This window comes from Borostomias antarcticus (genome assembly GCF_949987555.1).
Source record: "Borostomias antarcticus genome assembly, chromosome: 9".
Classification (NCBI taxonomy): domain Eukaryota; kingdom Metazoa; phylum Chordata; class Actinopteri; order Stomiiformes; family Stomiidae; genus Borostomias; species Borostomias antarcticus.
Window position 1 is genome coordinate 4,676,115 of NC_140242.1, and position 12,500 is coordinate 4,688,614.

The 12,500-nt window shown below is 50.7% G+C and overlaps 1 protein-coding gene across 5 annotated transcripts in view; it reads left to right on the plus strand.

Annotated features, from left to right (window-relative positions):
* Positions 1–12,500, plus strand: part of kalrna (kalirin RhoGEF kinase a) — a gene marked incomplete at both ends in the record, with an annotated part of 193,384 nt that overhangs the window by 112,373 nt on the left and 68,511 nt on the right. For all 5 annotated transcript variants that reach the window (XM_084443201.1, XM_084443203.1, XM_084443200.1 and 2 more), the window contains 5 exons: positions 1–22; positions 3,962–4,180; positions 5,331–5,480; positions 12,187–12,301; positions 12,476–12,500. The exon at positions 1–22 is cut by the window's left edge and continues 98 nt beyond it; the exon at positions 12,476–12,500 is cut by the window's right edge and continues 91 nt beyond it. In XM_084443201.1, coding sequence (XP_084299327.1) covers positions 1–22; positions 3,962–4,180; positions 5,331–5,480; positions 12,187–12,301; positions 12,476–12,500 — 531 coding nt within the window. The remainder of the gene's footprint in view (positions 23–3,961; positions 4,181–5,330; positions 5,481–12,186; positions 12,302–12,475) is intronic.

A 12,500-nucleotide genomic window follows, 5' to 3' on the forward strand; every position in this document is an offset into this window, starting at 1 on the left:
ACAGTTCCAGCTGGCCATCGAGGTAACCACTCACACACACACTCACACACACACACACTCTCACACACACACGCTCTCACACACACACACACACACACACACACACACTCTCACACACACACACGCTCTCACACACACACACACACACACACACACACACACACACACTCTCTCACACGCACACACTCACACACACACACTCTCACACACACACACACACTCACACACACTCACACACACACACACACTCACACACACACACACACACACTCTGCCTGCCTGAGACCCAGAGCTAGTTCAAACGGCGCACACACACACACACTCTCTCACACGCACACACTCACACACACACACTCTCACACACACACACACACTCACACACACTCACACACACACACACACTCACACACACACACACACACACTCTGCCTGCCTGAGACCCAGAGCTAGTTCAAACGGCGCTTGTAGAGCCGACCTGGTTCATCACAGTCATTTAGCAGAGACGTTTATCCAAAGCAACTTACAATAATTGCATTTAACATACGGGAGGTGGTCAGTGTACTACTACTCGCCGAACCCTGTCTAAATGTTAATACAATAGGTGCTTGAGAGGGAGGATTCTGGTAGTGCCTCTTCAAGAGGTGAGTTTTTCCACAGGAAACAATCAGTAGAGCTGGGCTGCGTCGCTCCGCTGTGCTGGATGGTTTATGGAGGCTGTTCTGCTCCGGCTGCAGTCACATTTGGCCAGTCAGCGTTCATGTTGTCGTCCATCAGCTGTAAAGGAGCATAGCCGGGGGAGAACTGGAGGTCAGGAGTTAGATCATCACAGAATAGAACAACATGGAATCAGATCATCACAGAATAGAACTCAGCATGGAGTTAGATCATCAGATAATAGAACTAACATGGAGTTAGATCATCACAGAATAGAACTAACATCTTATACTCACTTCTCCATCCAAAGGAAAAACTAAAGATCTTTGGAAATGGTTATTGCACATTCTGATTGGAGAGCATTAGACAGTTGTTCCCTCGCTGGTTTAGTCTGACTAGTTAGTATTATAACCTGTACAGACTACACAAATTCAGACCGATTTTGGACCGACTTTTCGCAGACAGTGTCCAGCCCGATTATGAACTTTGGGAATGACGAAAAGCCTTGTAGTGTGACATGATCGAAGATTAGTGCTTTGGCATCTGGGCATCTACGACATCCCAACGAAAAGTCTAGCATGTCAGAATGTTTTGTTTTTTCCTGCCTAGTCAGTATCAACTGTTAATATAATAGTTGTGGTAACCTATGTACAGTATCATGGTTTCGGCATTCAAAAGATAACTCAAAACTCAAAGATAGTGAAGGGGAGTCAGATTCTGCCAGGAACTGGGAAATATTTGAGTACAATTTTGAGTATAAATAAAGCTTGAATACAGTGCATACAATACTTGCATGACTGACAATTTCCTGACTGAACTACCCGAACTCATGCAATGACGCACATGGTTGTGAAAAACAGCATACAATGATTTGTCACGGTCGGTCATTCGTGTAGTGTTGCCAGTGTCCCGGCCATGACACAGCAAGAATTTATGCAGCTGTGATTGCCTAATCTGACATGGTGACCATTGTAAAAGAAAAATATTGTGTAGTCTGTACGGGCCATTAGAGTATGTAGGGGGAGTTGTGGTTAGTCTGAGTATAGTATTAGATATGTATGTAAGTGGATCTATTAGTCTGAGTATAGTATTAGATATGTATGTAAGTGGATCTGTTAGTCTGAGTATAGTATTAGATATGTATGTAAGTGGATCTGTTAGTCTGAGTATAGTATTATATATGTATGTAAGTGGATCTGTTAGTCTGAGTATAGTATTAGATATGTATGTAAGTGGATCTGTTAGTCTGAGTATAGTATTAGATATGTATGTAAGTGGATCTGTTAGTCTGAGTATAGTATTAGATATGTATGTAAGTGGATCTGTTAGTCTGAGTATAGTATTAGATATGTATGTAAGTGGATCTGTTAGTCTGAGTATAGTATTAGATATATTATATATATATATATATATCAGTGTTGGCTGGTGACTCAAAAAACTGAGGAGGACAGGAGGAAGAGAGGCGAACCGCCCATGGGCGCCGGGGGGCACCTTCCCTCAGTCAGTTATTATTTGAAATATCAGCTTTAAAGTGGATTTACAGTCAATTTTAGCATATGAAAAACTGAATAACACTTTATTTAACTACATGCAGCATTTATTACCAATCACATTCCAGATTTACCACAGTGAAGGCCGATTGAGTCGGCGTTGATGTCTGTGTTTCTCTTCCCTGTGCCATTGGAGACTTTTTGTGTGTTCGTAGCTCCTTAATATAATACATCCGAAAGTATTATGGGACATATTATACATCAAACTGTTCGTCTATTTGTCTTGATTCTAGCCATCTACTATAAATATCTAAGCTGACATAAATACTTTTTGAGCACGTCAGGCTACGGCATAGGCAGGCGCGCAGATTGGCTGGAGGCGCAAACTGTTGGCAACTCGTCCAAAACATTTCTAGAGACTGGGTCGCAACACCGGATCGGAGAAACCCACAGCCTAGCGGCTGTAGCTCAGTTGGTAGAGCGGGTCGTTCAATGATCAAAGGGTCAGTGGTTCGAATCCCAGCTCCGACTGTCCACATTTCGAAGTGTCCTTGAGCAAGACACCTAACCCCAAATTGCTCCCAATGAGCAGGTTAGCACCTTGCATGGCAGCTACCGCCATTGGTGTGTGAATGTGTGTGTGAATGGGTGAATGAGAGGCCATTGTAAAGCGCTTTGAGTGGCGCTAAGGTGGAAAAGTGCTGTATAAGTGCAGTCCATTTACCATTTACCATTTACAGCCTGGCTCCTGCTTGCGTGAGAATTGATCGCTTTGCGGTGCTTATTCCTCATCCAGTGATGGATGGGTGGATGGAAAACTTTCAACTGAATGTTCATATCGTTCTGATAATTGTAGGCTATAGCAACATAAGAGTGGCAGCATTGACAGCAACCCAAATGAGCTAATCCCATAGCTGTACCATTGCTAGCTAGCCATGAGCGAACTGTTGGATACTGCATTTGCTGTGCAAGGTATTCCATTGTCCAGTTGTCAAATCTATTTGCCAACAAACTGTTTGAGAGCCAGCACACCTCAGTGTCCCCTAATCAAAAACATTTTTCATATATCACCTAACCTCTCCAGCACCTCACCAATATCAATTCTTTTCTCTCTTTAGAGAAGTAAGAATCCATTACAACAACTATTAGTGGAACTGCTAGTCTGAGTATAGTATTATTGTAAGAGAGCAGGTCGGCCTGCTGCTCTCTCTGGGTTCAGGCCTGTCCTCCTGCATCTCAGCAGATAAATCACGGCTGGGTTTGGCAGCGGAAGAGCAACATGGTAGACGCCTGTCTGGGGCGAATTCTACAAGATTTAGTGCTCCAGTAGAAATGCATTCTGGGTCTCTTAAATGTTGATTTATTGTTTCCTTTGTCATGCTGTCGAGCCCAGTGAAGCAGGCAAACAGACACAATTATAACTGAATCCTTCCTGACTAGAACACAGCACATGTGAGGGGGGGGGGGGGGGGGAGATCTGGAGGAGGAGGAGGAGGAGAAGGAGGAGGAAGAGGAGGAGGGCTGATGTTGAGGACTGGCTCAGATGCTGGGAGCATGCAGGGAAGATGTGGAGGTCATTATCTTTACAGCGCTGCAGATAACGATGTGTCACCTGTCCTCAAGTCTCTCATTAGACACTATCATCACTCCCTCTTCATTTATATTTCACTTGATGAACATTTCTCAGGCTTTGGCATCGTTGATCAGGGAATGAAACTAACCTACTGGATAACCTCTCCTTCTCCTTTTCTATCATATCTCTTCCTCTCCTCCTCTCCCCTCCTCTCCTCTTCTCTCCTCCTCCTCTCCTCCCTCAGTCTCTGTTCCATGCCAACTCTCTCCAGAAGACCCACCAGAGTGCCCTGCAGGTGCAGCAGAAGGCGGAGGTGATGCTGCAGGCGGGGCACTTCGACCCCGACGCCATCCGGGGCTGTGCTGAGAAGGTGGCCCTGCACTGGCAGCAGCTCATGCTGAAGATGGAGGACCGGCTGAAGCTGGTCAACGCCTCCGTGGCCTTCTACAAGACCTCCGAGCAGGTAGGGGGCGCTGGCTGGCCCGCCGCTGCTGTGAGCTGGTGATAAGAGACGGTCTGTAGCGAGATTAGAGATGGTCTGTAGGGAGATTAGAGATGGTCTATAGGGAGATTACAGACGGTCTGTAGGAGGATTAGAGACGGTCTGTAGGGAGATTAGAGACGGTCTGTAGGGAGATTAGAGACGGTCTGTAGGGAGATTAGAGATGGTCTATAGGGAGATTAGAGACGGTCTGTAGGGAGATTAGAGATGGTCTGTAGGGAGATTAGAGATGGTCTATAGGGAGATTAGAGACAGTCTGTAGGGAGATTAGAGACGGTCTGTAGGGAGATTAGAGACGGTCTGTAGGGAGATTAGAGACGGTCTGTAGGGAGATTAGAGATGGTCTGTAGGGAGATTAGAGATGGTCTGTAGGGAGATTAGAGATGGTCTGTAGGGAGATTAGAGATGGTCTGTAGGGAGATTAGAGATGGTCTATAGGGAGATTAGAGACGGTCTGTAGGGAGATTAGAGATGGTCTATAGGGAGATTAGAGATGGTCTGTAGGGAGATTAGAGATGGTCTGTAGGGAGAGTAGAGATGGTCTATAGGGAGATTAGAGATGGTCTGTAGGGAGATTAGAGATGGTCTGTAGGGAGATTAGAGATGGTCTGTAGGGAGATTAGTGATGGTCTGTAGGGAGATTAGAGATGGTCTGTAGGAGGATTAGAGACGGTCTGTAGGGAGATTAGAGATGGTCTGTAGGAGGATTAGAGATGGTCTGTAGGAGGATTAGAGACGGTCTGTAGGGAGATTAGTGATGGTCTGTAGGGAGATTAGAGACGGTCTGTAGGGAGATTAGAGACGGTCTGTAGGGAGATTAGTGATGGTCTGTAGGGAGATTAGTGATGGTCTGTAGAGAGATTAGAGATGGTCTGTAGGGAGATTAGAGACGGTCTGTAGGGAGATGACTACTTAGAGGAAGACATTTTAAGGCAAGGTGTGTTGTAGACTCCGACAAGCTGTTTATACGTGATATTGCTCTGTGGTTTTGTGTGTATACTTCATGTGTGTGTGTGTGTGTGTGGTTGTGTGTGTATACTTCATGTGTGTGTGGTTGTGTGTGGGTGTGTGTGTGTGTGGTGTGTATACTCCCTGTGTGTGTGTTGTCCAGGTGTGCAGCGTGCTGGAGAGCCTGGAGCAGGAGTACCGGAGGGATGAGGACTGGTGTGGAGGTCATGACAAGCTGGGCGGTCTGGCGGAGACGGACCACGTCCTCCCCCTCATCAGCAAGCACCTGGAGCAGAAAGAGGCCTTCCTCAAGGTCACACAGCAGACATGAGCACACACACGCATACGCACACACACGCACGCACGCGCACACACACACACACACATTAGATATTAACACACACACACATTAGATGTTAACACACGCACACACATTAGATATTAACACACACACACACACACACACACACACACACACACACACACACACACACACACACACACACACACACACACACACACACACACAAAAAGGGTTCAAAACCAACTTCTTCTCCAATGATGGCAACGTCACAAGGTGCAAGGGTGTTTATTTCAGTGCTCCAACAGGACAAAACAACAGCTGAGCTAGGCTAACCGCATGGTATAGCCTAGCCCTCCCAGTCAAACAAAAGAACTTCCCCCTTAGGTCTGTAGTGAGGCTGCTTAAATCCTACACGCCCCTCCCACCAGACTCTACCATCTGTACTACATAACAGATTTTACACATCAAACATACCCAATGAAACAATCTAATCAGCATAGAAATACTACCACAATTCCAGGCCCCATAGAAGTCACATTCACAAAGTAAATTCCTGCTAAACAGAAGGAAACAAACAAACACACAAAAGGCTACTAATTGCCACATGACATGAATGGAATGATCCGCGGTTGGCCCCGCCCACCCCGGTCTCCATATAAGCCTCCTCCCCCCTCTGCTCCGGTTTGCTCTGGCCACTCTTCTATAGGACCTCCCCTAGCAAGTCCGTCTGGAGACAGAGAGATACGTGAGACAACCCAACAACCCACACAACACAGAACATAACAAAATACTGACATGGTGCGTGAGTGATTTGTGAACTAATGGAAATACTTGTGAAATGTCAAGGAAATGTTCGCTAGGCCAACACTGCTAGGTGTGCACCCATAGAGAGTCAGCCAGCTGTGTGGGGGAGGGGAACGTGCCCGGTGCGAATGTGTGTGTACGCTCAGCCACGGCCCGCCACCAGTGACGGCCTCTCCGTCACATTACCACCCTCCTCTCCAGCGGCAACGAGGTCCGGAAGCCGGGAGAGGTAGTCAGCCGTGACATTGTCTTTTCCCCGCTTGTGGCGGACACAGAACCGGAAAGGCTGCAGCTCCAGATACCACCGGGTCACCCTGGAGTTCCGGTCCTTCATCGTCTGGATCCAGGTAAGTGCCCGGTGGTCAGTGTCGAGGTCAAACTCTCTCCCCAAGAGGTAATAGCGCAGACTGTCCAGGGCCCACTTGATGGCCAGGCACTCCTTTTCGATGGTAGAATACCTCGTCTCCCGAGGCAGGAGCTTCCGGCTCAGGTAGAGAACAGGCCTCTCCTCACCTGCATCCCCCTGGGCCAGTACTGCACCAATGCCCACCCCAGAGGCATCCACCTGGACCAGGAACCGTCGCTGGAAGTCAGGGCTCTGGAGGACTGGCTCAGCACAGAGATGGGCCTTTAGTGTTTGGAAGGCCGCCTCGCACTCCCCAGTCCACTGCACAGGGTTGCTGGCTGCCTTGGCGGTGAGGTTGGTGAGTGAGACAGCAATGGAGGCAAACTGGGGGATGAACCTCCGATACCACCCCACCAGCCCGAGGAAAGACCTCACCTGGGTCTTGGTCCGGGGACGAGGGCTGCACCGGATGGCCTCCACCTTATCCACCTGTGGCCTGACCTCACCTCGCCCCAGCTGGTAGCCCAGGTACTGGGTTTCCTCCCGCGCCCACTCGCACTTCTGCAGATTCAGAGTGAGCCCAGCACCCGCGATCTTCCCCAGGACCCGGCCAAGGTGTCGCAGGTGGTCCTCCCAGGTGTAGCTGAAGACCACAACATCATCCAGGTAGGCTGCGCAGCAGTCATCACAGTCCTGCAGCACACGGTCCATCAGCCTCTGGAAGGTTGCTGGGGCCCCATGCAGTCCAAACGGCATGACCGTGAACTGGTAGAGCCCCAGCGGGGTCCTGAAGGCTGTCAAGGGCCTTGACTGCTCGTCAAGGGGCACCTGCCAGTACCCCTTGCACAGATCCAGGGTGGTGATGTAGCTGGCTCTGCCAATCTTCTCCAGGAGGTCATCTACCCTGGGCATAGGATACGCATCAAACAGGGAGGCAGCATTCAGTTTGCGAAAGTCTATACATATCCGGAGAGACCCATCCTTCTTGGGAACAATCACTTTGGGGCTACTCCACTCACTGTCCGATGGTTCAATGACCCCCATCTCTCTCATTGTCCCAATCTCCTCCTTTAGAGCCCCCACCATGCTCTCTGGGACACGATAGGGACGTTGACGCACCGGCCGCTCACCAGGCTTCAGCCGTACAATGTGTTCCAGAACCCGAGTCCTCCCCGGCCCCTGGCGAAAGACTGCTGGATACTGTGCAAACTCCCGCTGAAGGTCAGCCTGCTGGACGACAGAGAGATGAGACACAGCCAACTCACCCACTCCTTTCCAGGCCTCCACGACCCCCTCCGAGTCATCCTCCTCCTCAACGTGGCGCACGAAGAGAGATACCTCCTCTCTCTCTTTCCAGCGCTTCAACAGGTTTACATGGTAGGTCTGGCTGGCCTTCCCCCTCTCCGGATGCAGCACCTCATAGGTGACAGGCCCCATCTTCTTCCCAACCGTGTACGGGCCTTGCCATTTGGCAAGGAGCTTGCTGGTTGAGGAGGGGAGCAGGAGAAGGACTCTTTGGCCCGGCTTGAGCTCCCGCTGGCGGGCTTGCTTGTCATACCAGGTCTTCTGAGACCTCTGGGCTGCCTGGAGGTTGACCGCCGCCTCCTCCCGGTACTTCTGGAGCCGGTCTCGCATCTGGAGGATGTACTGGACCACTCCCTGCCCAGTCGACGTCCCCTCAGCCCCCTCCCAGCTTCCTCTCAACATGTCCAGGGGCCCCTGAACCGGCCAGCCATAGAGGAGTTCGAAAGGGGAGAAGCCTGTTGATGCTTGCGGCACCTCCCTGTAGGCAAACAGAAGGAATGGCAGCCACTTGTCCCAGTCTTTACCAGTTTCGGACACAAACTTCTTCAACATCCGCTTCAGGGTCTGGTTGAAACGCTCCACAAGCCCGTCCGTTTGGGGATGGTAGGGGGTTGTCCGGATCCCCTTGATCCCCAGTTGCTTGTGGAGCTGACCCATCAGCTTGGATGTGAAGTTGGTCCCTTGGTCGGTTAAGATCTCCACCGGTATGCCTACACGAGAGAAGAGTTGGACAAGTGCACTGATCACTTTGGGGGTGGTAATGGAGCGCAGGGGGAAAGCTTCAGGGAACCGTGTGGCATAGTCGCATATCACTAGGATATACTGATACCCTGAACTGCTCTTCTCCAGCGGTCCTACGATGTCCATGGCTATGCGCTGGAATGGAGTGGAAATGACTGGCAGTGGATGGAGAGAGGCTCGGTCAGACTGGCGGACAGGGCTTGTAAGCTGGCAGGTGGGACATGTGTTGCAGTATGTGCGTACATCAGTGTACATGCCAGGCCAGTAAAACCGTGCGCGCAGCCTGAGATATGGTTTTGTAGTGTCCTATGTGTCCTGCCCATGGAATGGTGTGTGCAAGATGGAGAACCAGCTGTCTGCAGCTAGAGGGCACCACCAACCTCCTATCTTCTGGGTCTACCCCATGGTAAAGCAGGTCGTTCTCCATACTAAACACTTTCCCACCTACAGTCACCGTCTTATCCACCCCAGCTAATGCCTTCTCATACAGGATGCTCACTACTGAGGAATCAGTTTTCTGCAGGGCCCCTACATCCCCTGGCACATCCCAGGTCACCTTCAGACCATCTGCACTATCAGGGACAGGGGAGCCTAAGATCTTCTCTAGCCGCCGCTGTCGGCGTGGCTTTCTGGGCCCTTTGCTAGCACCCTCACAGAGGCTATCACAAATGTCTGGGAGGGGCTCTAAACCAGCCTTTTCCCCTCCCACCGCCTTGGTCTGTGAACGAGTAACAGTCATACAAGTCACATTCATGGCTGGTTGTGCTGCCGTTGCTATCTTCTGACTGCTTGCAGTTGTCCTCACTAGCTCACATAACACTGGTACGTCCCTCCCCAACACCATCTCAAATGGCAGGTTATCCACCACCCCTACTCTGAGAAGGTAGGCCTGGCCCTGGACGTCTACAGTGAGTTCTGCCGTGGGATGGCGCTTCTGATCACCGTGAACACACTCAACCATGGTCTGGTGACCGTAGTCAATACTATGTGCAGGAACACTATTCTTCCTGATCAGTGACAGTGAGCTACCAGTATCCAGCATGGCGGTGAGGGGTTGCCCATTAACATGAACAGGGAGCAGACCTGCCTTCTCCCCTACATCGCTCTCCTCCCCCCCCCATCTTTCACATAATCCGCGGCTCTTGGGACAGAACATAAACCTGCCATTTTGGATTTCTTCACAGGACAAACATTAGCTTTATGCCCTTCCTGGTCACAGTAATAACAGATAAATCCCCCCCCAGGCTGTCTGTTCCCCGTCTGCTGTCTGACCTCCCCCCTCCAAGAGTTGCCCCCCCCTCGGGTGTACGGTGTTACTACTTCCCTTGAGTCTCTGGCAGGCTTTGGAGTGAAGGTGGCAGGACGTGGCGCAGGTCCTCTTCGGGCGTTGAGGTACTGCAGGGCCAGCTTGGCAGCAGTGAGCCCATCTTGCGGCTCATGCTCCCGTACCCAGGTCCGAGTCTCTGACGGCAGGAGCTTCAGCAACTGCTCCATAATGATGGTCTCACCGATCACATCCTTTGTCTTCCTCTCGGGAAGGATCCAGCGTCGGTAGAGCCCTTTCAGGCGGTGGTAGCTCTCCATCGGTGATTCCCCCGGTGGTGTTGATGTTGCTCTGAAACGTTGGCGGTAAGTCTCAGGTGAAATGTCAAACTTGAGCAACAGCGCCTCCCTTAGGTCTGAGTAGTTGTTGGACTGCTCCTCGTCCATGGCGGTGTAGGCCTCTAGGGCTTTGCCAGTCAACAGTGGGACTACCCGGCATGCCCACTCAGTCTCTGGCCACTGCCACGTGTGTGCCATTCTCTCAAACCGCAGGAGATAGTTTTCCATGTCCTCACCCTGCTGATAAGTTGGCATCTTGGGTTCCTTTCCCCGAAAGACCCCTGCACTGTCAATGTTGCTTTCTAGACGTCCTAGACGTCCTTGCCGGTGTTCTGTTGTTTCCCCTCGTCTTGGGGCTGGAGTTGGAAGGCCCTGTCTAGGGCTCTCATCGATGGTTGACGGTTCCGCTCTTCCGGACTGCTGGAGAGTCAACCGGAGGCCTCGAAGTTCCTCCATCAGCTCTCCATCTCTCCTCTGCTGGATGGCCAGGAAGTCCCGAACAAGGGATGTCAGGCTGGGGTCAAAGGCCGGCTCAGCTGGGCCTGACCTGCGTGGGCTGGAGCTGGCGGCCTGCGGCCCTGGCTCCACGTCCTCCCCCTCAGCGGATTCCCATTGCTCCTCCTCCTTGGACGTTGTCTTCCTACTTGAACGAAGCCCGGTCCTGGTCTTTTTCCGGCCCGCTGGAGGCACTGGCTTGCGACTTGCCATCCCACCACTGCCACCAAAATGTCACAAAAAGGGTTCAAAACCAACTTCTTCTCCAATGATGGCAACGTCGCAAGGTGCAAGGGTGTTTATTTCAGTGCTCCAACAGGACAAAACAACAGCTGAGCTAGGCTAACCGCATGGTATAGCCTAGCCCTCCCAGTCAAACAAAAGAACTTCCCCCTTAGGTCTGTAGTGAGGCTGCTTAAATCCTACACGCCCCTCCCACCAGACTCTACCATCTGTACTACATAACAGATTTTACACATCAAACATACCCAATGAAACAATCTAATCAGCATAGAAATACTACCACAATTCCAGGCCCCATAGAAGTCACATTCACAAAGTAAATTCCTGCTAAACAGAAGGAAACAAACAAACACACAAAAGGCTACTAATTGCCACATGACATGAATGGAATGATCCGCGGTTGGCCCCGCCCACCCCGGTCTCCATATAAGCCTCCTCCCCCCTCTGCTCCGGTTTGCTCTGGCCACTCTTCTATAGGACCTCCCCTAGCAAGTCCGTCTGGAGACAGAGAGATACGTGAGACAACCCAACAACCCACACAACACAGAACATAACAAAATACTGACATGGTGCGTGAGTGATTTGTGAACTAATGGAAATACTTGTGAAATGTCAAGGAAATGTTCGCTAGGCCAACACTGCTAGGTGTGCACCCATAGAGAGTCAGCCAGCTGTGTGGGGGAGGGGAACGTGCCCGGTGCGAATGTGTGTGTACGCTCAGCCACGGCCCGCCACCAGTGACGGCCTCTCCGTCACACACACACACACACATACACACACACACACACTCTCTCTCTCTCTCTTTCTCTCTCTCTCTCACACACACACACACATACACTCTCAAACACACACACACATTAGATATCAACACACTCACACAAGCTGTGATATTACATATTAACACACTGTTATATTACACATTATATATTAACAAACTGCTGAATACTGACCTTACTCCTCAACTCTGGTCGGGTTCAAACCTAACAGTCCTACATTGAGGTGGTACATACATGTATGACCATTGTATGTGTGTCTGTGTCTGTGTGTGTGTGTGTGTGTGTGTCTGTGTGTGTGTGCATGTGTGTGTCTGTGTCTGTGTGTGTGTGTGTGTGTGTGTGTGTGTGTGTGTGTGTGTGTGTGTGTGTGTGCGTGCGTGTGTGTGTGTGTGTGTGTGTCCAGGCATGCACGCTGGCCAGGAGGAACGCGGAGGTCTTTTTGAAGTACATCCACAGGAACAATGTCAGCATCCCTGGAGCGGCCAGCCACGCACGAGGACCTGAGCAGCAGGTCAAAGGTCAGTCAACAGAGGCCTGTACAATCACAGGAGGGCACCATGACTACTGTGTCTACTATTCCACCCTGTCTGTTGTGCGGAGGTTGTTTAGTAGTGTTAGGGTTCTTTGCGGTTCTGTCCTCTGTGAGGGCGTAGAACCGTAATAGTTTCTGTGTGGTTTCTTCCTCTGCGCAGCCATCCTGAACGAACTCCTGCAGAG